Source organism: Ailuropoda melanoleuca, chromosome 8 (assembly GCF_002007445.2).
Source record: "Ailuropoda melanoleuca isolate Jingjing chromosome 8, ASM200744v2, whole genome shotgun sequence".
NCBI lineage: Eukaryota > Metazoa > Chordata > Mammalia > Carnivora > Ursidae > Ailuropoda > Ailuropoda melanoleuca.
The window spans coordinates 117,757,554-117,783,787 of NC_048225.1; the positions used below are offsets into that span (position 1 = coordinate 117,757,554).

Consider the following 26,234-nt stretch of genomic DNA (forward strand, 5'->3'; position numbering starts at 1 on the left):
GACGGTGAACGAGCGGGACACGGAGAACGTGAGTAACCCGAGCCTCCCCCAGGAGCGGCGGGGGCGAGACCCTGGGCCGACCCCCGCTTCACTCTCCCGCCGGGCCGCCGCCCCCCACCCCACCCCGGCCCCCGCAGCAGCCGCCGCGGCCGCACGGTCTCTACCTGGAGCCAGCGTGCCCCTCGCCCGCCGCTCAGCCCCCTTTTTCATTCCAACCCCATTTCGCTGCTTTCCCCTGCAGGGCGAGGGCGGGGGCTGTACGGGGAGCCCTGTCCTCGGGGTGGTCCTCCCGGAGAGGATGGGCGGATGGAGGGCAGGGAGGCACCGGCGAGGGCAGAGTGGGCATCCCGGATTGCTGTGTTTGTCCCTCGGCATGCCGTATCCCCACCCGAGTGTTCGCTCTACGGTCGCGGGCGAGCCTAGCCGACTACCTCTTCCCCCCTCGCTCTTCTGGCCCTTTTAGCCCTCTGCACCCCCACCCCCCTGCATTGCCCCATGACTTTGCTTTTTGTAACATTGTGTCCCATTTTGGGTCGTGGGCGCCGCAGGGGGAAGGTCGGAAGGAAGGGGCAGAGTGGTTGTAGAGATGGACGTGTGTGTTTGTGTAGATGAGTTCCTGCTGCCGAGACACTCTTCGGGAGGGATGAGTAGAAGAATTTCCCGGACAGCCTCTGTGGCCCTGGGGTTACAGCAAAACGTTTAAAAGCCGGCGGAAGCCAGCGGCTTTTTATTCTCTTCCTCAAGTCAGTGGTGATAATTCAGGGCAGGTTTTACTTTAAATATCTCTCCTCCTTCTTGGAGTGTCACACGGTGCATTTTCTTTGAAGGAGGGATTTTCTGTGTCTTTGATCGAATTGCCCTCAGGAGTTTTTATCTGGATGCAGATGTCCCTGGTGTTTAAACTCTTGAAAACCAAAAGGACCAGATCAGTTGTATTCCCACCTTCTGTAAAAGTACAATTGTGTGTGTGTCTGTGTGAGTTTCTTTGTGGAAAGGTGTGGGGGTTTTTTTCCTCGTTTTTGGGTTTTTTTTTTTTTTTTTACCTTCATGACTTTGTAAATAGGGCCTTGGCTGGTTTTTTGACTGGTTTTTAAGGGACTAGAGGGTACCAAGTTTACTCGGCTGTCCAGATCTCTCTGGTTGTCTAGTTAACTCAGACTCCAGTCTTGGAGTACCAGGCGGTCATAAGGCTGGTAAAATAAAATATGAGTGCTTTGGCGTTCTTAGACAAAAGGTATGAGGGAGAAGATAGGAGCTCACCTCTGAAGTGTTGGCGGCTGGTATAAACAGATTATTTAACCGTCGGAGAGAAGGGGAACACAGAAACTTAATATAATTACATGAAGGGAGAAGAAATTCTAGTAAGAGACTATTGTTAGAAAAAGCTGGGAAGGTATTTCAGAGTGTGCTTTTGTCCTCCCTAGTACCGTGCATTGGAAATGGTAAACACAGTGTGAGGCGGCTGCTAGCAGAAATTATAACTTCATTTTGCATTGTAACCGTTGTTTTAAAAAAAAATACAGTTGATACATAATTTTGATTGGGAGATTGAAGGAAGATTAGGGGAAAAGATGAAAAATTTGGTTAAAGTTGAACTTAAAGTCAAGTTTTGAAACAGAATGTTTCTAACAGGAACTCTAAAAAGATTCCTGTCATTCAGTGTGTCATTTCAGTGAATGAAAAGTAAGACGGACGGTGACCTCTGTTTTTATTACAAAACCCTGTGTGATAACCTAGAAAAGGTGGAAAAATACACTGTTTTTATTTTCTTTTGGATTTTGAATAGTACAGCTCTTTCCATACTTGCATGAATAAGGTACTTCTTAAGGCTATGAAATAGCATTATAGGAATATGCATCAAGGAATGGTACAAAATGCAGCATCACATGTAAGACCCCCCACAAACCCAGTGGATTTTAAAGCTAAGCAATAATTGTGTGATAAATTTTGTTGTACCTTCTGAAAACAGTTACGCTGTTTAAACTCATTTGCTGTGGTTCTGAACATGTTATTTCAAAGTCACTTTTATGGTCTTGTCCCCTGTCCTTGTGCTGTACCTGACTATATCTCCATGTAGCTGACTTTGTCCAATTCTGATTTTCTCCTAATTGCCTGATATATCCCAATTTGTGGAAAATATCTATTACACTATGGCTGTTAATTTATCAATAAATGTGCACCCAGCTTTGTTTTTGAGCTGGACGGGAAAAGAAAGTATTATTTAAGATAAGGCCTCTCCCCTCAAGGAGCTTACTGGAAAGGTAAATATAATCCCAAACAAATAGTGTACAGAAGAAAACTGTGTAAATAGGGCTAAATTGGTTTTTAAGCGCTATAGGCCTTTATCAAAGGGACCACCAGAGATGGCTATTAAATTATTGTTGGTGTCTCTCTTTATTCTCTGGTTGGTAGTAAATGCCATTCTTACTTACCTCTCATCAGTGAAATAAAGAGCAAAGCTGCTTGTTAGCTAATATATTAATGCCAGTATGGCAGTCAAAACGTACATTTGTTTGTAGTCATTTTCAGTTAAAGTGACATATTTTTAAAAATAGTTGGGAAAATTTATATTCATGTGACCATAAAGACTTCAAGTTCTTTGGAATATTAAGGACATAACTAAAAACATTCTACCACTGCTAGAAATGTTTTACTTTAAACAGATATGGCAGTTTTAAAAACCATCTTTGTATTTTATTGTCATTTGCAGTTAATATGAAATTTTGTTTTGTCATATGTGAATGTATTTGGACTTTATATTCTTGGGAATATGTAATACCTCACCCCATATATGTCACTAATGTATGTTGAGGATAAATTAAGAAATTCAAAAGAAGAATGTTAACAGCACTGATCTATTACTACTACGGTATGTAGTAGAGTGAGAAAGATTTGCCTTTTTTTTTTTCTTCAGAGCATTCTGTGTGCACTTTTTCAGGGGTTATTTTCTTAGATGAAGGATTTGTGCGTTGATAAGCCTGAATTGGCTAAATACCGTAGAATAACCAATGATGAACTTTTAATGCAGTAAACACTTCATAGTGAAGTAGAGAAAGAAAAGGGGCTCCTGGGTGGCTCAGTCGGTGAAGCATCTGCCCTCAGCTCAGGTCATGGTCCCAGGGTTCTGGGATTGAGCCCCACGTCCTTGGGCTCCCTGCTCAGTGGAGAGCCTGCTTCTCCCTCTTCCTCTGCTGCTCCCCTTGCTTGTGCTCTGTCATGCACTCTTTCTCTGTCAAATCAATTAATAAAATCTTTAAAAAAAAATAGAAAAGGTATGTTATAGATCATAGCATTAATTTATGCAAAATGTGTTTGATTTTAGGTTGTAAAAAGTCCAGAAAGAGAATGGGCATTTGAAATATTTTTTTTCTTCTCTTAAATTGTACTTGGATAGTTCCAGTATGAATGTAGATAATATATTATCATTGCTCTGAGGTGCTTTTAAATGAAGCAAGATAAATTGTTTTTCCCTGTTTTAGGAAAACTCTGATTATGCTGATTTTTATGGATCCAAAATGCCCAGACTAGCTTTCTGTGGTGAATTTCAATAAGTATGAAGAAAATTGATTTGACTCCTCCTTGGGATGTTTTGGTTAAACTTATTTTGACTCTTTTAATAATAAAACTCTTGAAGGTGATTCTTTTGATAGATCTGAAACTCAGCATGATGACCATCACGAGTGCTTAGTGTATGTACGGTGGCCATCAGTAGTTGGTCCTCTAGGAATCTCTGTTAATGATGTGAAAAGGCAGGAGAGAGGCATGCTTTTGCTACTACCCTTGGGTTGCTCACTACCCTGTGCATGCCTCACAGGTCACTATACTTACCACACTGCATTCTAATCGCCGCCTTAGTTTGCCCTCTTTATTCTGTATCCCCAGCACCCAGCACAGTGACTGGTGGTAATATGTAAGACATCAGTGCTGGAACATTCCCCTTTTGAATTTTTTCATCTATCATCAAAATATCTTAGTGACACTGGGAAGAGTAAGTATTGCATATTACAAACAGAGGCAGAAGCCTTCAGAAAGTTAAGTGACCTGCCCAAGGTTATAATCTCTGACATCTTCCACTCTTGCTGTGCTCGCGCTGTTGCTTCTTGGAGGTGCTTTTTTGGTTTGTTTTGTTTTTGTCCTAGAAATTTTAAAAGAATATATGAAATGATATAAAATACATTATTAGAGTAAGAACAGGCTATGCTATGCTCATCACTATTTTGAACCTTTGCTGTTTTCTCTGTCTGGAGTGCCTTGCTCTTTTCCCCTTGTCCCCAACTCATAAATCCTTTATGGGATGGCTCCCCTTTCTAAGAAAAATTCTGAATGGGTTACAGCAAGGATTGCTGTCTGCTGTAGCTGAACATCGGTCTGTGTATAGTCCACACTACTGGTCTCCAAGGTGGGTGTGCAGGACCATCCACTGTGGGAAAAACATCCTGCTTGTGCATTCTCTCTGACAATAAATAAACAAAATATTTTTTTTAAAAAAGTAGGCGACTTTTCCATCTGTCTCTTTAAGATTCTCTGTTTTTCTTTAAGTGTTGGGCTTTCACTACAGTGTATTTAGGTATGGTTTTTTTTTTTTTTCTTTTTTAAGAAAGGGAGAGAGTGGGGAGTAGGGGCAGACGGAGGGAGAGAGAAAATCTTAAGCAGGCTCCATACCCAGTGTGGAGCCCAGTGTGGGGCTCCATGCAGGGCTTGATCTCACAACCTTGTGATCATGACCTGAGCCGAAATCACCAGTTGGATGCTTAACCAACTGAGCCACCCAGGTACCCCTGGTATGAATTTCTTTTTTTCCTTCTTGCTTCCTATGTCTGTGATTTCCTATCTTTCATTCGTTCTGGATATTTATCAACTATTATCTTTTGAAAATTGCCTTGTTTCTGCTCCCTTTATAGAGGTTCATTTGGGGACTCTGATTTGATTATGTTAGACTATAGCTCCTCCATGTGCCTTAACTTCTCATTCATTTTTTTCACAAGTTCATTGCCTCTCTACAAGCTGCATGATTTGTTTGGATTTATCATCTGTGGATTTATATCTTTCATCAGTTCCATGATCAGTCATTCTCTCTTTAAGTATTAATTTACCTCTGTTCTCTCTAGTATTTCCAGTGCTCTGATTAAATATGTTAAAATTTCTCATTCTGTCCTACATATGTCTTAGACTCTTGTTTCTTCCTCTATTTCATTGTTTCTCTATACTACAGTGTATGGTATAATCTGCAGTACAGTTATGGAATGTAATGTTTAGATTTGTCTTTCAGTTGGCTAGATCTCTTTAGCTGTATTTAAATCACTGTTAATCCCTCTGTTAAGTTTGTGTTAAATTGTGGTAAAAACCACATACCATGAAATCTGCTCTCTTAAAAAACTCTAAGTGCATGGTACAGTATTGTTAACTGTCGGCACAAAGTTGTATAGCTAATCTATATAACTTTTTCATCTTGCATGACTGAAACTTTATACCATTGAATAGCAACTTCCCATTTTCCTCTTTCTCCAGTCCCTGGCAATCACAATTCTGCTCTCGGCTTTTATAAGTTTGAGTATGTTACATATTTCATTTAAGTGGAATCATGCAGTATCAGTCTTTCTATGATGGGCTAATTTCACTTAGTGTAATGTCCCCAAGGTTGACCCATAATACAGCAGGACAGAATTTCCTTCCTTTTTATGGCAGAAAAATACTCCTTTGAACGTATATAATACATTTCTTTATCCATTCATCCATTGATGGACATTTGGGATGTTTTCATAACTTGGCAGTTGTAAATAATGCTGCAGTGAACATGGGATTGCAGATCTCTCTTTGAGGTCCTGATTTCAATTCTTTTGAATTGAATTGATTGCCAGATTATATGTTAGTTCTATTTTTAATCTTTTGGGGAACCTCCATATTGTTTTCCATAATGACTGCACCATTTTACATTCAAACCAATCTTTCCACATCCTTGCCAACATTTATTATTGTCTGCTTTGTTTTTTGATAATGGTCATCGTAACAGGTGTGAAGTGATAATCTCATTGTGGTTTTGATTTGCATTTCTCTGATGATTAGTGATGTTGAGCATCTTTTCATATATCTATTGACCATTTATATGTCTTCTTTGGAGAAATGTCTATTCAAGTCCTTTGTCCATTAAAATCAGGATTGTAAGAATATTTTGGTTATTAACCCCTTTTCAGATTTATGGTGTATAAATATTTTCTTCCATTCTGTGGCTTTCCTAGCCTTTTTACTGTGAGGATTGATGCCTTTGCTGTGCAGAAGCTTTTTAGTTTGATGTAGTCACACCTATTTTTTTGCCTTGATTGCCTGTGTTTTTCATGTTATATTCAGGAAGTCATTGCCAAGATCTGTGTAATGAAGCTTTCCCCCTATGTTTTCTTTTGGGTATTTTACAGTTTCATGTGTTGTATTTACGACTTCAATGCATTTTGAGTTAATTTTTGTGTATGGTATAAGATAAAACGTCTGATTTCATTCTTCTGCATGTGAAGATCTGGTTTTCCCAACACCATTTATTGAAAAGACTGTCATTTCCCACTTGTGTATTCTTGGTACTCTTATCAAAGATCATTTCCCCGTATATACAAAAATGTATTTCTGGGCTCTCTCTCAATTCTATTCCATTAGTCTATATGCCCGTCTTTACACCAGTGCCATACTGTTTTGATTATTATAACATTGTAATGTGCTTTGAAGTCATAAGTGTAAGGGCTTCATCTTTGTTCTTCTTTCTCAAGATTGTTTTGGCTATTCAGGGTCCTTGTGGTTCCATGTGAATTTTAGGATTGTTTTTTCTGTTTCTGTAAAAAATGGCATTGGGGTTTTGATAGGGATTGTATTGATCTGTAGATCTCTTTGGGTAGTATGGACATTTTATCAATATTATGTCTTCCAAACCATAAACACAGGATATCTTTCCATTTATATGTGTCTTCTTTAATTTATTTTAGCAATGTTTTGTAGTTTTCAGTATACACATCTTTTGCTTCATTGGTTAAATGTATTCCTAAATATTTTATTCCTTTTGATGTGATTATAAATGAGGTTTTCTTAATTTTCTTTTCACATCATTTGTTGTTAGTGTATAGAAATACAACTGTTTGTTGATTTTGTAGCCTGCAACTTTATTCAATTCATTTATAGTTCTAACAGTTGTTTGGGGTTTTTTGGTGGGAGTCATAGGGTTTTCTACATATAAGATCATGTCATTTGCACACAGAGGTACTTTTACTTCTTCCTTTCTGGAGTGTGTAGCTTTTATTTCTTTTCCTTGCCTAATTGCCCTGGCTAAGATTTTCAGCGCTGTGTTGAATATAAATGGCAAAAGGGGGCATCCTTGCCTTGTTCTTGATCACAGAGGATAAACTTTCAATTTTCTCCATTGAGTATGATGTTAGCTGTGGACTTTTGAGATATGGTATTGATTATGTTGAGGTAATGCCCTTCTATTCTATTTCTAGTTTGTTGAGAGTTTTGTTTTGTTTTTAAAGATTTTATTTATTTATTTTGATGACAGAGAGAGAGTGAGAGAGCATGCACACACAAGCAGGAGGAGCAGCAGAGAGAGAGAAGCAGGCTGTCCACTGAGCAGGGAGCCCGACACAGGGCTCAATACCGGGATGCTGGGATCAAAGGCAGATGCTTAACGGACTGAGCCTCCCAGGCGCCCCTCTTGAGAGTATTTTATGATGAAAGGGTATTGATGCCTTGTCTGAATCAGTAGAGATAATTGTGTGATTTTCATCATTTGTTATGTTAATGTGGTGTATTACATTGATTACCTATGTTGAACCGTCCTCGTATCCTGGGGATAGATCCCACTTGGTCATCATATATGATCCCTTTAATGTGCTGTTAAATTTGGTTTGCTTATACTTCATTTAGGATTTTTGCGTATATATTCATCAAGATTATTGGCCTGTGGTTTTCTTGTAGTGTCTTTTTCTGGTTTTGGTATTAGAGTAATACTGGCCTCATACAATGAGTTTTCCTCTCTCCAATTTTTAGAAAAGTTTTAGAGGGATTGGTGTTTATTCTTTATTTTTTCTAAAGATTGTATTTGTTTATTTGAGAGAGAGAGAGAGAAAGAGAGAGACCACAAGCAGGGGGAGCTGCAGGGGGAGAGGGAGAAGCAGGATCCCCGCTGAGCAGGAGCCCAACATGGGGCTGTGTAATGTTTCCTCTTTCGTTTCTGATTTTAATTTGGTTCGTCTCTTTTAGTCTAGCTAGAGATTTTTTCATTTGTTCATTTTTTTAAAAAAACTCGTTGACTTTTTTCTATTTTTCTATTCTCTACTTCATTTATTACTACTATAATCTTTATTATAATTTTCTTCTGCTAATTTTAGGCTTAGGTGTTTCTTTTTTCTGATTGCTTGAGGTGGATTTTGAGAGTGTTCCTTTTTTTTAGTGTAAGTTTTTATTACTATGAACTTCCCACTTAGTGCTGCTTTTGCTGCATCCTGTAAGTTTTTATATATTGTTCTTTTTTTCTTTCTTTTTTCCTCCCCTAGTTTGTGTGTGTGTGTGTGTGTGTGTGTGTGTGTGTTATTGATGCTGATGCTCGGGCCTTAACTGCGTACTACCATGGGGGGTATAACTACTCCTTCCACTGCTGCCACTGGGTCTTCAGGTTTTCGTCCTCCTTGTTCAGCCAGAGGCACATGTCTTCTTGGGCTACAGATCCAGGGGCTTGTACTTTTAACCTTGTAGAATTTCCTGAGGTTCTCTTCCTGATTCTGGTTGATGACAGTGAGAACATGGGCAATGGATTTGCAAGCAACTCAGGTCTTGTACACCTTGGAAGCCGTGCTGCCAGTTGTTTTGGTGATGCAAAGGTGGGACAGCTCCACCTTCAGGTCTTCCAGCTGTTGAAGCAGCTCCTCTTTCTTCATGCTGTAAAGGTCTTGGCCTTAATTTTGGCCATGTCTGCACAATCTGCTGTTGCTGCCAAAGGAAAGAGGACTGTATATTGTTTTCATTTGTCTCAAGATATATTCTAATTTCTGTGTTGATTCCTTCCTGACCCAGTGGTTATTCAAGAATATGGTGCTTAATTTTCACGTATTTTCCAGTTTTCTTCTGTTACTGATTTCTAGTTGCATACTGTTAGTTTGGATAAGATACTCGGTATGATCTCAGCATTATTAAATTTGTAAGATTTTGTTTTGTGACCTAACATGTCCTTTTCTGGAGAATATCTATATACATTTGATAAAAATGTATTCTGTTACTGTTCAGTGAAATGTTCTAAATATGTCTTTAGGAGCATTTAGTCTATAGTGTTGTTCAAGTCTTTGGTTTTCTTCTTGATATCTTGATGTCTGGATGTTCTACCCGTTATTGAAAATGGGGTGGTGAAATTTTCTACTGTTACTGTGTTACTATTTCTCCCTTCAGTTCTGTCATTGTTTGCTTCATATATTTTAAGTGCTCTGATTTGGGTCTTTCAATATTTTTAAATGTTGTATCTTCCTCCCCAATTGACCTTTTTATCATTATATAATGTTCCTATTTTTTTTTCTGTCTTGTAGTTCTTTTGTCTTTCTTAACATCTTTTGGTGTCTTCCTATGTGTTTTGTTGACTTTTTCTTTTTTTTTATAGTGACATGCTTTGATTTCTTTTTCATTTTCTTTAGTGTATCTTCTCTAGGTATTTTCTTTGTGGTTGGTTACTATGGGGCTTACATAAAACATTTTACAATTATAACAATCTGTTTTAAGCTGATAGCAGCTTAACTTCAATCTCGTACAAAAATTCTGCTTTTACTTCTTCCTTCCCCACACTTTATATTGTTGTCACAAACTACATCTTTTTGTATTGTATATCAATTAACATTTTATAGTTATAGTTTTATAAATACTTATGTCTTTTAACTTCTATACCAGGATTAAAATGATCTACGCCTCATTGTTATATTATGACAGTATTCTGTGTTTGTGTATATATTTCCCATTACTGGTGAAGTTTATATTTTTGCATGCTTTCCTGTGGCTGTTTAGTGTCTTTTTGTTCAACTTGAATGACTCCCTTAAGTATTTCTTGTAAGGCAGGTCTAGTGGTGATGAACTCTCTCAGCATTTGTTTATCTGTTGAAAGCTTTTATTCATTTCTGAAGGACAGTTTTGCTGGATGTAGCATTCTTCCCTGGCAAACCCCCACCCCGCCCCGGCAGTTCACATATTTACACTCTTACCTGGCCTACAGGTTTTCTGCTGAGAAATCTGCTAATAAGTTTTTGAGGGTTCTTTTGTACATGACAAGTAACCTTTATCTTGCTGCTTTCAAAATTCTGTCTTTGACCTTCGACTATTTGATTATGTGTTTGGGTGCAGACTTTTTTGGGTTCGTCCTGTGTTGGAGTCATTCTATTTAACTTCTCTTGGGTTTCTTGAATCTGGAAATCTGGTTGTCCATTTCCTTCCTCATATTTGGAAAGTTTTCATTAAAAAAAAATTTCATCCCTTTCTCTCTCCTTTTTTTTTTTTCTGGGACTCCCATAATGCATGTATTGGTTTTTTTGATGGTATACTATAATTCCCTTAGCTTCCTTCACTCTTTCTCTTTTTTCTTTCTTTTTTTGGGGGGGGAGGGGGTTTGTTTGTTTTTTTGTTTTTGTCGTTCTTGTGACTGGATAGTTTCAAACAAATGTTCAGATTTGCTCATTCTTTCTTCTGCTTGATCGAGCCTATCCTTGAACCTTCTTAATGATTTACTGCATTTTTAAATTGAGCTCCAAAATTTCTGTTTGGTTGTTTTTTATATTTTCGGTTTCTGCTCATGTATCATTTCATGATCTCATTGAGCATCTTTTTGTCAATCATTTTGAATTCTTTGCTAGATAATAACATATACCTCGGTTTCATTAGGGTTGGTTTTGGAGATTTATTGTGTTCCCTCAATTGGGCCATTCTCCCGTTTCTTTTTTTTTTTTAATGTTCCTTATAACTCTATGTTGCTATGCACCCATTTAAAAAAAAGTGGTTACCTCTCCCAGTCTTTCTAAGTTGGCTTCATACATGGAGAAGTTTGTCACCATTCAGTCCAGTGGGAGAGTCTCAGGGCTCTCAAACCTTTTCTGTAGGTGTGTCTTTTCTGAACACGTGCATGTAGATACCTGATTAGAGGGATTTCATGGGGTTTTTTTGTTTGTTTGTTTGTTTGTTTGTTTGTTTTTTAAGGAGCTGTAATCTCTTGCTCCCTCTGGTGTCTGTCTGCTGTACTGTGGTTTCTCTGAAGGAGCTGCACACTTATTAGCTCATTTCGTCCTCAGCATACCCCAGGCTCCTGGTGAATGGAGGTTCCTCTCAACACCCTGTGTTGAGCTGGACAGAAACTAGCAGTGTGTTGGATGTGTGCTCCACTCTTCTCTTTTTCCATTGTTGAATTTTTTATTTCATGGATTTTATTTTTCATTTCTAAAAGTTGTAAGTGCTTTCCCTCAAACCAGGCTGGCCTATTTTATCATCTCTTGGTTTTTGTTTATTTTTGTGATTTCATCTTCATTTCCTTAAACATTTGACGTATAGTTATTTACTTCCTATATCTGGAAATTCCACTCTATGAAGTCCCTTGGGCTTGATTCTCATCTACTGTGGCTTCTTTGTTTCTGTATTTGTTGGTCTTTGTGGATGAACTCATATTTGCCTGATTTTTATCTGTGTGAAACTTGGAGGTCTAAATTGAGGACGACTTCCTCTAGAGAGGCTTTGTTTTGCTCCTACTGACCTGAGACTTTTTTAAAAAAAGATTTATTTTTAAGTAATCTCTACTCCCCATGTGGGGCTCGAACTTACAACCCCAAGATTAAGAGTTGCATATTTTACTGACTGAACTAGCCAGGAGCCCCTGACCTGGGACATTCTAGTCTCCTAAAGAGGTCCCAGGTCAATGAAGGAGTTTTACATTCTCTAACCTTGTAGTGAGTCCAAAGCTTAATATTTGGACCCCAGGGCCATGCTGGAGTTTGTAGTTGCTTTCAGCTGGAGTTTCTTAATGTTTATTTTTCCCTTGGATTCTTCTCTTCAAGCCCAGCAGTACACTTTATAAAAGTTTTATCTTGGAAAATCCTTCACATTATCTTGCCTACTATTCTATAGAAAGAATTGGATAGACTTTTTGGAAATGGGTGTTCAGAAGTGTTCATACTTATGTGATTTTAGTACCCTAAATTATATATCATTTCTGAATTTCTCATCTGTACACTTAAAAACATGAACAACTTTCTAACTAGTTTATAAATCTTCTGGAACAAAAATCTTAGTAGATTTTTGAAACCATTTGTTATGGTTGCTAAAATGATAAGTTTTCAAAAATTGCTGATTGTCCTCAGGAAGGTACTTCCTAACATGACTTGTATAAAAAATTTTCACATAAATGGTGGATGGATTGACATATGAATACAGTCATTGAAGTCGAGTGTCAACATGAACTGCAATTAGCCCTTCAGATCGCAGTGTTATGAATTATTAAGCCAAGATATTAAAAGTCAAGAAATATATTAATATTGCACAATGTTTAATCACTGAAAAGTTTGTACTGTTGAAGTTTAATATGTTTCCAAAAATTTATTTTTTTAGTATTATGTGTTTTCATGTAATACATGTGTAATTTATGTCAGTATTCCTGTAGTAGCCCATATTTAAAACGTTTAAAGATAAGGTACTTGATCTAAAGTTTGGAGATCATTCTATACAATAGAGTTTAGCATTGTTCTAGAATTCTCTGAGTCAACTTTTTCTTCCTAACTAAATTGAAAATACTTTGAGGTCAGGGACTACTTCCAGTATTATTTCTGTATATCCTGTATTACCTCCCATAGTATTTGGCATATTTTTGGCACTCAACAATTTAATAAATCAAGGCCTCGTTTATTCATTTATTCTTTAGTGACTTTATGAGCCAGCTTGGGAGATCATTTTAAATTCACACTCCCTAACCCCTGCTCTGTCCCACTGTCTTCATACTCATGAGATCCAGAAATCTCTCTTCTTAAACCTCTCCGTTATTCTGATGCTGGTATTCACTGACTAGGCTTTGAAAAAAAACACTGATTTATGTGATGACCATGATTCCATTATAGTAAATCTCATTTTTTGCCTAAAATGAAAAAAGGCATTATGGTTGCCAATTATATTATAGAAAGTGGGGTGGGAGAAGTGATGAACCAGTCCTTTCAGTGGTTGATGACAGCAGTAGAGAACAACAGGGGATTGTCTGTGTTGGAGGTAGTAAGGCACATGTGTATGGCATTTGTAGGTGTAAGATTGAGGAAGAAGGTAATGAGGAATTTCATGTTCTTCCTTCTCCCAGCTCTATGTGGTTAACCATATTGGGGGAGGTGGTGGCAGCAAAATAAAGGAGTTCACCAATATGGTGCCCATTCTTCTGAGAAGGTCTTATTTAATACTGTTTTGACCACTGTATCCGTTTAGTTCAGGTTGTAAACAAATCAGAAGCTGAGCAACAACCCAAAGTTTTAATGAACTACCTGTAAAGGATATGGTAATAGGCTTATTTTAAATCTTTAAAGCTTGCCTACCTTTCATTTTGAGATCAACAGTGCTACTTTCACAATTTCAAAAGAGGGTTTGCTTTTATTTCCTTTCCTATTTGTTTCATCTCAACTGGAGACGAAAGGGATACAAAGGCAAATGAAACCTGTTCCTGCTCTGGAGGGACTCAGAGCCTGACAGGGAGATAGACACAGAGACAAACAAGTGCAGTAGAAAGTTACAGTTCTTGTCCTTTGAGTGATCAGGACACAGAATAAAGAAGGAAGGGGGAGGGGGAGGGGCGCTCAAGAAAAGTTTAGGGCCTTTGAACTGAGGCTTGAAAGATAAGTACTGCTTTGCCAGGCAGCTCTGTGGAAAGAAGAGAATACTGGGCTGAAGGAGCATTATGCACAGAGGCCCTGAGTGTGCGGTTGAGAGGAGGGGGTGGTAGCCTAGGGGAGCGGTTAGTGAGAGGACCAGGGAGGAGACTAGGCAGGGCTTTGCGTGTCTCAGCAAGAAGTGGTCCTAGGGGCACTGGTGGCCCTTTGGGTGACTTAAGTGAAGGGCCAACATGATTAGATTTGTATTCTGTGTATGCTTAAGTGTTTTAGAAACATACTAGTTTTTAAATTTACTGACCTCGGGCACCTGGCTGGCTCAGTCGGTAGAGCATGTGACTCTTGATCTTGGGATTGCTGAGTTCAAGCCCCACATTGGGTATGGAGATTACTTAAAAATAAAATCTCTTTTTTTTTTAAAGATTTTATTTATTTATTTGACAGAGAGAGCCAGCCAGTGAGAGAGGGAACACAAGCAGGTGGAGTGGGAGAGGAAGAAGCAGGCTCCCAGCGGAGCAGGGAGCCCTATGTGGGGCTCGATCCCAGAACCCTGGGATCACGCCCTGAGCCAGAGGCAGATGCTTAACGACTGAGCCACCCAGGCACCCCATAAAAATAAAATCTTTAAAAAAATTCTTTTAAATAAATTTTGTGACCTGTATTCCCAAGATCCACAAAAGAGCTTTGAATGTGGTATTTTAAAAACTTGATTTGGTTCACCAGGAGAAGGGTGTAGTAAAGGGGAGATGCCAGTGACAAAGACGCTCTCCTTGAACCAGACTTTCAGGTAGGCTCCTCTGAGCCTTGTTCTCAACTAGGCTTTGACTTTGGCCTTCATGTCTGCCCTGTCCTTGCAGGGCCTGCACGGCCCAGTTTTAGTGAGGAATTCTGCTAAGTCATTTAAGTGAGAATCCCCCCACCCTTGGTGTCTGACCACCCTGGGTATCTAATCAAGTTCCTCATTCCCCACCTTGATGTCAGCGTTGTTGGCCTGCCTTCAGCAAGCACCCTCTTAGGCCAGTTTAGCAAGAGTCCCCTGACCCTGAGGTCTGGTCTTAGTAATTTTCCATCCACTCACCACCCGTCTTGGCACCTCGGCTCTGAATCCCCAGCTGTCTTTACTGATTCAGAACTCATCTCTCCCCCCTATCGCAATACCCCTGTTGCAATAATCTTGAATAAAGCCTTTCTTACCATTTAGCAAGTGTCAGAATAATTATTTTTTTCCAACACCAGTTAAGGAAAGATTCACGTTTCATAATGAAATCTCAAATACATCTTACTGTAATAGTATGTATGGGGAGGAAGGTGAGAGAAGCCCACAGCAACCACACGAGTATTGGTAGGCCAGAAAGTAGAGCCTCTCCAGACTTAGGGCAGAAGGATAATGTGACATAAAGGGACTAGGACAGGGATTTAGCAAAGGCTGGGGTTGGTATTTCATTATTCTTTCGTGGTGTCCTGTGATTTTGATAGACGTGGTGACTACAGTTGACCTGAGAGGGACTATTATTTAGCCAGCTTATCCTGGGTAAGTCTTTTAACCTCTCTTTGTTTCTTCTGATGCTTACTGGTACATCTCATTTTGGTGCTTACCTATAAACCTGTAGTGGTCTTTTCTATAGAGACGATTTGTTACCTGAACAGCACTACTAAGTCATGCCACTGATCCTTCTGGCCGCTCTAAATTCTTTCTGATGTCTGCTTAAATACCAAAAACTAGAGGGAAATAAGTTATGTTCCAGTGGCCACTTGTGTAAACCTGGGGAAATAAGGAAATAACTGTTCAGTAAATTCTTAAACATGAGCACTCAAAGGACATGCTAAGTAGGGAAGCCTGGAGGAGAGAAGGTTGATACCAGCTCGGGTGGCTGATTACCTCTGCCTTTCTCTTTTCCCTTCCTCTCCAGGCAAGGAGAGAAATCAAGGGGAGGGAAGACTACCTAGGGAAGGAGACTCTGTTTTCTCTTCTGCCACAAGTGAATTATTTATCATGATTCTGGTTCTATCTCATATGTGCTTTGTGACAGGGCTTTCGAACTGTACTGTGATTTCCTTAAACCTGTCCCACATATAATGCTGCAAACTGCCTGAGACCAGGAACCCTGGTGCTGATTCCCGTGTCAGTCCAGCCGCAGCATCTGGCATAATTGGCTTTCAGAAGTTTTCAGAACTGCTTGCTGTGTTGTATAAAAAACAGCAAGAATGTGTCAGTAAAATACGTTCTCCCCTCTTCAGTAGCACAGTGCTGTGCACATAGTGGCTCGATGGGTGTTTAGTAAATATATACAATCAAGAGTCACTCATTCTCTGGAAGATTTTGGAGTGCTTTAAGAATCGGAGGTGGTGGTGTGTAGATACAGTATTTGCTTTTTACACTCTGGTCATTTTTTTATGAACATCTGAGGTGTTTTGCACACATTTCCTTTCACCCCTGACATTCATGTTCATAACTTCAAATCATCAGTTAAATTTTTATTGTAGTTTAAAAAATGTATGCAGAAAGTATTGACACTGAAGTTGATATGATTATTAACTTATGTTAGGGAAAAATTACTGGATTTTTTAGATTTACTAAATATATCAGAACCTGAAGGTCTTAGAATGAAGCTTTGACTACTAGAGTGTTAAATTGAATCAAATCTAATGATTTAAAGAACAAACATCCATTGTAATTTCTGGCGTGAGTTTGCTGTTAGGTTTTTGTACTCGTGGGAGTGAAAGAACTAGGAAGTTTCTGAAAGAATTTAATACCGTATTTTTAGATATAATTTAAGCAGATGTTTTCTTTTTATCCCCTGGGGACTCAGTTGTGTTAGCTCATAATATCTCTGACAAGCAGCAGTGAAAGACCTCCCAGAGGGGGTTGGGGAGGGGCAGGGAGTATCTCAGGAAGGAGTGCCTCTAGAAATAAAATACAGGCTCGGTAGCCTCCCTGTCTGCCTCCTGAAGGGGACTGATTGCCCTTTGTATACCCCAATTCAGATGTACAGACAGTAGAACTTCTAGGTTCTGGGCAGGTGCTCTGAAGTTAGACTGTGTGGGTTCAAGTCATAGCTCCATTTTTTAGCTCTGTGATCTTGGGAAGCCACTTATTTTCTTTATTCCTTGGGGTTTTTTATCTGTAAAATGTAATAACAACAGTGCCTACCTTTTGGGTTGTTGTCAGGTTTAAATGATTGAATATGTCTAATGTCCTTAGACAGTGCCTGGCGCCGAGCTGCTCCTGCTGTTTTTGTTGTTAGTAGTGGTAGTAGTAGTACATTTAGATAAAAGAAGTAGATATGCCAGAGTTTTAAGTATTTACCTCAGGGTTACTGGAGTATACATGATTTTAATTTTTTAAAATTTCTGTATTTAAAGTCATGGATTTATATTCCTTTTTATACCAAAAAATTATTAAAATTATAAATTTATTATTTATTAAATTTATTATTATTTATTAAAATTACAGTGTGAAGTATAACTTCCTGGTTTGCTGGAATGCTTGTATTCATGTAAGAAAGCCAAGTAGGAAGGCAGATTATCTGCAAGGTGGCTCAATGAACAAGGTATCAGCAGGGTGCAGAGGAGGATAGGTGTGTAGTGACATGCATGTTCTCAGTGGGATCAGACATACCTGAAGGGTTGTGTAATGTTTAAGAGCACCAGCTTGTAGACAGGACATCCCTGGGGTTGATTTATTCCCAGCTTAGTCATTTATAAGGTATATAACATTAGGCACATTTCCTTATCTGTAAAATGAGAATAATACGTACCTGGTTGGGTGGGTTGTTGGTTTTCAGTTATCAGTTGTACATTACATACTTTTTAATAGCAGGTGTTCAGTGATGGTACCAAGGAAACAAAGAATCAAAACCAGGGTGATGTGGAAATTCGCATTTGCTTCTGGGGATATATTCTTTTTCCTATCCAGTGGTCATAAAATGCACAACTAAACTCACCTGTCGGGGGTTCCCTTTTTCCTATGCTCACAATTTTCTTCATGTCAATATATTCGTTCTTCAGGCTGAGTACAAATATACTTGGATTGATTGCTGCTTTAAACATGCTAATGGAATCTCTCTCGAGACTGCATTGAATTTACTGAGCCCAAATATAAAGGCAAGTCTTAAATCTGGCGTTTACATGTTGAGGGTAATGTTGATAATGTCATTGTGTATCCTGGGATATAGTGTCTTCTTTTGTCTCTTCTGAATCATAGTGCTTATATTTTTGCCCCTTAGAAGTTTTAGGAAATAGCTTGATGAGCAAGGTTTTGGTGGATTTATGGAAACTTCTTCTCATTCTGTGTTAGCCCTCCTTTTCTTTTAAGGAAATACATTGCATCTTTCTAAAAATAATACTTGATAGGTCTTTTTTTTACTCAGAGGACTTAATTTCACCTTAGTCAAGTTTCCGTAATAGTTAAATTAGAAATACACAGTCCCATGTTCATGTGCTTTTAAAAGAAAGAACATTATTGCAGTTTTACCTGTATTATTACATCTGAGTTCAATCGGGGAAGCAGAATCCTGTGAGCTGTATAGCCTGAAGCTTTTACGGTGGGGTTAAAGTTACACAGTGGGTTAGTATTCTGTATGTGGTCGCTGCTTTGGAGGCTGACATTAAGAGGCCGCGATCCACAACACCGTCAGTCAGAAAGGAACGATGAGCCCACGGCGGGCGAGAACAGGACTCAGTGGAGCCTGTGAGGACGACAGGGAACGCGTCTCTACCTCCCACTGCTTTCCAAGCGCTGAGATGGTGACCTGCAGGGTAGCGGATGCCCTTCATCACAGAGTTGCCCGAGCACCTGGCCTGGGATTGCCAGCAGCCGAAGCAGGTGCTGCAGCGGCAGTTGGAGAGCTGTGAGGCCTGACTGCCGCTCCATGCTCCCGAGACGCGCCAGCAGATCATCTCTCCCAGGATGAGCTGCAGCTGTGTCTGCTCAGCCCTGACCTTCAAGCATATGAATGGCCACTGTTTCAGTTCTGCCTTCCAGGTCTTGTGCACATCTCTCTTGTGTCCAGTGTCAACCCAGGAAGGGAGTTTGGGGAAATATAATTCCAGCTTCGCTAAACTCACATACCAGAAGTCATCACAGCTCACCCCATGTCACCTTGGCCACACTTCTCTTAACCACGGTGAAGTTAATAGCAGACTTACGCTTTTGCCTAATATGATGCAACCATCCTAAGTGTACCAAAAATATGCTAACCCTCTCCTCAAAAGAAGATATGAAGTCCCTTTATCCATCTTTGGGTGATGTTCATTTCTCTTCTGAGTCACACTCTTGCTTTGATACCTTGTAACCTCAGTATTGAAATACAAAGTTGGTAATATTAACACTTTAATATTAGTGACATGGAAATGGGGAAAGAGCATAAAAAGAAAGAAAGAATTAGTTAATTCACACACAGATATATTCATACCAAAATAAGAGGTACTCCTAAATACTACAGTCCCTGTTTCTGCAACTGGTCATATGGTCAACAGATGGTATTTATAATTACCTTCTTCTACTAAGTCCATGTTCTCTTTACCTTCAACAAACACCTGAGTGATTATAATTCCTTGCCTGGTGAGGTAACGCCAAACTTGATTCCTAAAGAGTCTCCATCAGAAATCATGCCTCTGTTGGGTTACTGTAATTTTCCATTGACTTGTCTCAGGACAAGAGAGTAATAAGAGGTGTGCCAGAGGATCTCCTGCACTTAAACATACTCCTCCTGAAGTCATTGTGTAATAGCAACCCGATTTCCCCTTGATAGTCAGCAGTAACCCCTAGCCAGCAGTAACTCCCTTCTCTTCCTACTGATGCACTGCCATGAAGCAGTCCCAACTTGCAATGTAATGGACTATTGCTGTGACACCTGATGGAAACATTCCCGTCTTAGGTCCTAAGACTTCTATGCTAGCAGAACACAAAGTTGCAGAGGCTAAAAAAAATTTTTTTTCTGGGGCGCCTGGGTGGCACAGCGGTTAAGCGTCTGCCTTCTGCTCAGGGCGTGATCCCGGCGTTATGGGATCGAGCCACATCAGGCTCCTCTGCTATGAGCCTGCTTCTTCCTCTCCCACTCCCCCTGCTTGTGTTCCCTCTCTCGCTGGCTGTCTCTATCTCTGTCAAATAAATAAAATCTTAAAAAAAAAAAAATAGAACTGCCTTTTCAAAAAAAAAATTTTTTTTCTGTTGAATGATCACTAAGGGTGACAGAGGAGCTCTCCAATTTCTGTCTCTTGATTCCTGGAGCTGTGGATCCTGGCTATGGGAGAAATAGACCTATGTATTAGTCACCCATTCCGAGTATGTATTGCATCCTGGAAGATGTTACCCCAGCTCTGCAAGGTGTTGTCACCCAGCTGGCATCATAACAGAATCTTTAAAAGGCCTTCCACTGGTTTCTCAAGCCAGCTGCTTCGGGATATTGGGGATATAATAAGAACAGTGAATTCTTCAGGCATGAGCCCATGGCTATGCTCCGTTTCCTATAAAATTAGTTCCTTGCTTAGAAGCAGTGCTGTGTGGAATATCATGATGGTGGAAATGTGTGCTGTAAGTCTACCCGTGGTGGTTTTGCCATAAGTATTATGAATAGAGAAGGAATATTCATATCTGTAGTGAGTGTTTATTCCACTGAGATAAAAAAACACTGCCCCTTCTATGATGAAAGTAGTCTAATTTAATCAACCGGCCACCAGGTAACTGGCTAACTTCATCCCCTCCTCCTGGGAATTGTGGTGTCATTGGGGGAGCTCAGTAGTGTTCTCTGCAGTTGGCAGATTAGCCTTGGTGACTGTTAGTCCATGTTGCTAGGAAGATGGGTGGCTGGAGAAAGAGGCCGATATCTTTAGCATGAGTCATCTCTGGTGAGTATTCACAGGGGACACAGCTATCTCCACATGCTGTGCTCATTCAGGGAGACCTATTCACATTCTTCTTCCTTGTCATTAATTTTCAAATCCTGTTCCTTCTCAATCCTTGATCATTCAGCCAAGCCATTAGCACCAGTCTGTGAATCTCTGTAGATCCATACTTTACACTCTCTTTGTAGCCAAAATAAACAACCAGGTGCACTGCTTAAATTTCCGCCCCCTGCAGGATTTTCCCTTGGCCACTGTTCCTTCAGTGCCACCCAGTGTGGGGCTGTGGTGCTGCTGTGGTCGACAGCTGCGTGGCGGGGCCAGCATATTGTGCAGAACCAACTGGAAACTAGGCTGGCAGTTTTTATTATATTTGTCAGGGGGTTTCCCTGGGAGTCCACAGACATGGATGTAGACAACATAAGCAACGTAGCAGGAGTGTGGGTCAAGGGGCAGCTCTGCTACCCGCACATGCAAATGGCCTTGTACCTTCAGGACTTGCTCAAGTCTCTCTAATATATGATGTCACTTCCATTTGATGGTGGAATGTTGTTGTGCGAGGCCAGGTTTTATTGGCTTGATGAATCAGACAACACCCAGGTCCTAACGGGAAGTTCACATTGAGTGGTAACTTGGTGGTCTGTGGTCAATTGTTCAGTCTCTCCTGCCTCCCCCGGCAAGCCAGAAGGTTCCCCCAAAGAGAATGGTTATCTACAGAGGATGGCATAGCTTTGCTCCAAAATGTTTAAAATTTGCCTTGTGATTTACATGTTGGGGTCCCCCAAAGGCTCAGGACTTGATTTCTCTGTAGCCCAGTCTTTAAGCAGCAGTGAGTTTTCTGGGTCCCAGTGGTAGGGTAGCTTGTTGACAGCCCTAGACTGTTACAGAGCCCTATTTTTCTGGCGTCTATTTAAAAACTGGCAAGCTTTCTGGTTATCTATACTGGTAATGAAGTGTATTTTACTTTCAAAATTCATATCCATGGTGTCTCCTTTTTTAAGGGTTAGAGGGACCAGATGCAGCAATCTGTTCTTCACTCTGGAAGAGATATCTTGACAGATCCCAGACCATTAGATTCCCAGGAATTTCACTGGGGACGCAGACCCCTGAATTTTTGTGGGATTTACTGCCCGCCCTTTGGCACACATGTATCTTACCAAGGTGTCTCGGGTAGTTATTAATTTCCTGCTAGCTGATCCAGGCAGCATAATATTATCAGTAGAATAGACCAGTGTGATGTCCTGTGGAAGGAAAGGTGATGAAAGTCCCCACACACTAGGTCAGTGGCTTTTGCCTCCCAGAGGACATTCGATAATGTCTGGAGACATTTTTGGTATCACTAATCAGGGGCAGGCATCTGGTGCGTAGAGGCATGGGGTGCTATTAAGCACCCCATGATGCGCAGAACGGCCCCCTGCAGCAAGGCCCCAAACGTCCGTGGTGCTGAGATGAGAAGCTGTTGTGGACTAGATGATGCCATAGGCTGGAAGTTTGAAGCACCCTGCGGTGGCATAGTGAAGAGATCGCAGACTGCTTCAATGTTCTTTACTAACTAGTAGAGAGAGAACGCATCCCCCGCCACCTCCCCCCCACCCCGCTCAGTGACTGACTACGTACCAGGTGCCAGGGTTTCACTGATTTGACCCAGCAAGGAAACCACATCTAGAGTGGCAGTTGTAATTGGAATTACCAACTGATTAAGTGTTGATAATTTACGGTCATTTTCTGAGATTTCTCTTTCTTCTGCACAGGCCAGAGGGATGAGTTGAATGGAGTTGTGGGAATTGACCGTCACTGCATCTCTATGGTGGCATTCATCTCTGCGGTCCCTTCATGAGGCAAGATTGCCTTTGGTTTAGTATGTTGCTAAGACCATGTGTTCTGATCTTTCACCTCCCCTTTCCTGGCATTTTATCCCTTATATTCATTCACAGGCTAGGGAGCCAGAGTTGTAAAGGTGCTGAGTATGTAAATTCCAACTGTGTATTCCAGAACTGAGGAAGTAACCACAAGATGGATTTGGGGGACCTAGTGGTTCCACTGTGAAATGGGCCCTGTCCAAAAGTTCATTGATCATCTGATTTTCTTAAGCTCCTGCTCTGACTGGTTTAACACAGTAGAGTTTTAGGTCTTGAGGAATTATTGTTAGTTTGGAGACAGTTTGGATTTTTTCCCCCACATCCTCCAATGCATAGTCACTGTAGTAGATTGCTAGAGTTCCCTTTGGGGGAGAGCTAGGAGGAGGATTTATAGTACCCGTTTTGGGGTAACTAGGATTGTCTTTCTTCAAAGACCCTTCATTCAAGGGTCTCTGGGCCTTTGAACTAACTCAAGTCTTGGAACTGTTTGAGGGACTATGTCTATATTTTGATTGAAGTCACAGTGGGAGCTGCAAAAGCACCTGACCTAGACCCAGAGCATAACATTTCTACTTTCCAAATCTTGTGCAAATTTCTCATGGCCAGCAACTCAGAACCATATTGGGAAGGGAATTTGGGGGGGAAACATTGCAGCTTAGCTGCGTTGACAGTACCAAACCACCAGTTATGTTGAGCACAGAGACGTTGTTATTACTCATGTTGACCATGGGTAATTTGACTTTTCAGACTGATCTGTGTTGCTTATATATACTCATGTCAGTTACTGCCTCAGTTGATTACTCATGTGGAATAGCTGAGATCAGGGCCACTCAGTGTGGCTGTGTTAAGTTCAGGAGCACCGTTTGCACGGATTAGGTCTTATAAGGCGCGTCCCAGAGCTGCCCAACACAGCAGCCTTGCTAGGGTTAACATGTGACTCGTGTGACCAACACATGAGAGGGATATTCCTGGCTTCTGATGATTTGAGCTCTTTCTGACCAGAATGTTAACTGGTGATGTGCATTTAGAAGGTTGCAGCTTTTAATAACTACTCTTGCAAGGAAGTAATATTGTACAATTTGTTTAGATAGCACATTGGAGATTTTTTTCTCTAAATTTTTGGACAGTGTTCAAAACGGTAGCTTTGGCAAATGAAATGATTCTGAACATAGTCTCCCCCCTCCTAAAAAATGGCTAAAAATCTATATATTTTATTACATGTATATTTGGAACAATTGGGTGTGTATATTCAGTATTGAACTTTGTGGTGTGGTTTTCACTCTCCTTAGTATGTAAGCGTGTTAACGGTCCCATGAAAACCAGACATCTAAGTTACAGTTAAGTAAACGGTTGGCAGATAGTTGTTTCAAATTGAGGTAACATTTACATACCGAAAAATGCACAGACTTTTTTAGTACAGTTCAGTGTGTTTTGATAAAAGTATATATCATTCCCAATAGAGATAAAGAACATTTACATTATTAGCCCTGAAAGTTCACTTCTGCCTTTTTCTCATCAGCACACTCTCCCAAATACTCAACGCTGCTTGTTTCTCTTACTACAGATTAGGTTTGTCTGTTCCAGAACTTCGTTTAGGTGAATCAAGTAATGCGTTGTTCTTACATCGTTAGTATATCTTGTCTGTCAGACTCATCCATGTTGTATATATCAGTAAATTATTTTTGTTGCAGAATAGTTTTTATGGATATACCAAAATTTGTCATCCACTTTCCCGTTGATGAACAGTTTGGGGTTATTAGGGATAAAGCTATTATGAACATTCTTGTACAAGTCTTATTGGACTTACATTTTTATTTGTTTCAGGGAAGCATGTAGGAGTGGAATTGTTGGGTCGTAGCAGAGACACATTTTTAACTTTTTAGGAAACCAAAAAAATATTTTCCCAACCAGCTGTAAAATTTTATACTCCCACCAGCGATGTATGAGAGTGCTCTGTTTTTCACCAACGTTTGGTGTTGTCAGTCTTTTTTATTTTAGGCACTCCAGTGGGTATATAGTGGTAACTCATTGTGATTCGTGATTTACTTTTCCCTACTGACTAATGCTGTGAAGTTTTTCATATGCTTATTTATTTATTATGCAATTTGTGTTTATTCTTTTGTGACATGTATGTACATGTCTTTGCTGGTTTTGAAGTTTGGGTTGGCTGTCTGTTTGCTCTTGGTTTGGAGGAGTTTATAAAAATATATTCTGGATATAAGGTTTTTTGTCAGAAAATATGTCTAAAATTCAAGGAAGGGTCCAAAAAAATAAAAAAATAAAATCCAAGGAAGGGTCACAGTTGGAGATAAGAGTTTGGGAGTTATATGATATAGATAATATTGAAAGTCATGTGACTGAGTAAATTCACTTAGGGAAAATGTGTAGCTAGAAAAAGAAGGGAGTGCCAGTACTGCAGTGGACTGAATTGACTTGTGTCCTTCCTTTTTGCTACAAACAAATATTTAGGCTTAAATATAAATTTTTAAAAGTTTAACAACTATGTAACTGAACCTTAAAGGAGGCAGAAATGAAAATAAATCAAATCCCGGAATGGCGAGCATGACAGCCCTCAGGGTTTTTGGTTCCATTGTAAGCATCTTGAAATAAGATTCCATCATCCTCATGGGGACAAGAGATGTGGCATCAACACCACCTGTCCTAGGGGAACTGGAAATGAGCCTCCTATAGGAAGCTCAAAGCCTAGATAGTTATATTTCCATGCAAAGGAAACAGAAAAAGTGTTAGTCCTAGTTGAGGGAGCTGCCTGCATCTACCTAATGCCTAAAGTTTGAGGGGGAAAAGGTTACTTTAAAGAAATCAAACTGTGTGTGGACTAGAAACCCCAAACTGAGAAATTAACATAAAAATATTTTTACATCTTTGGTAGAGTCTGGAAGAAACAAATGAAAAAGTGCTTAGTAGAATTACTTTCAAAATCTGTAGATCGTAGGACTGTCACACACACAAAATTTTATGACTACATGAGGCAACTAACCATCTTTGTGGTGAGTTAATGAATGCAAACAACAACAACAAACACTCCAAGAAGTAGAAATAATGGGATAATCTGAATGTAAGTTTGTTTGAGGTAATTTTTAAGGCAGGAATAAAAATCAGAATGAACAAATGCAAAGAAATTAACTGGAGAGCTATATAGAGATTCTAGAAATAAAACACATAGTCAGGAAAATTGAAAACTCAGTAGAATGGCTAAGCAGCAGGTTGTACCTAAGCCGAGGATGGGCTCAATGGGCTGGAATGTAGATCTGAGGAAATGACTTAGAATGAATCATAGAGAAATAGACACTGAGAATATTAAAGAGCAATTAAGAAACATGGAGAATAGGGGCGCCTGGGTGGCTCAGTCGTTAAACGTCTGCCTTTGGCTCAGGGCGTGATCCCGGCGTTTGGGATCGAGCCCCACATCAGGCTCCTCTGCTAGGAGGCTGCTTCTTCCTCTCCCACTCCCCCTGCTTGTGTTCCCTCTGTCGCTGGCTGTCTCTGTCAAATAAATAAAATGAAATCTTAAAAAAAAAAAAGAAAAGAAAAAAAAAAGAAACATGGAGAATAGAATGAAGAAGTGCAACTTACACGTAATAGGCATTCCAGAAAGAGATTATGGCAGAAATCTTTGAGAGGCAATCAGTAGAGTTCTCATCAGCAATAAGAAATATATTTAAAA

The 26,234-nt window shown here is 39.9% G+C and overlaps 1 protein-coding gene and 1 pseudogene across 3 annotated transcripts in view; one reads left to right on the forward strand and one right to left on the reverse strand.

The window, feature by feature from the left end:
* Window positions 1-1,148: 1,148 nt before the first annotated feature.
* Window positions 1,149-18,720, reverse strand: LOC100474390 (annotated as a pseudogene).
* Window positions 18,721-20,167: 1,447 nt separating this feature from the next.
* Window positions 20,168-26,234, forward strand: part of MARK1 (microtubule affinity regulating kinase 1) — a 95,688-nt gene continuing 89,621 nt past the window's right edge. The window contains exon 1 of one of the 3 annotated variants that reach the window (XM_034667207.1): window positions 20,168-22,528. In XM_034667207.1, coding sequence (XP_034523098.1) covers window positions 22,460-22,528 — 69 coding nt within the window. In that variant the 5' untranslated portion in view covers window positions 20,168-22,459. The remainder of the gene's footprint in view (window positions 22,529-26,234) is intronic. The other 2 variants (XM_034667206.1, XM_034667205.1) reach the window with 2 other exon arrangements.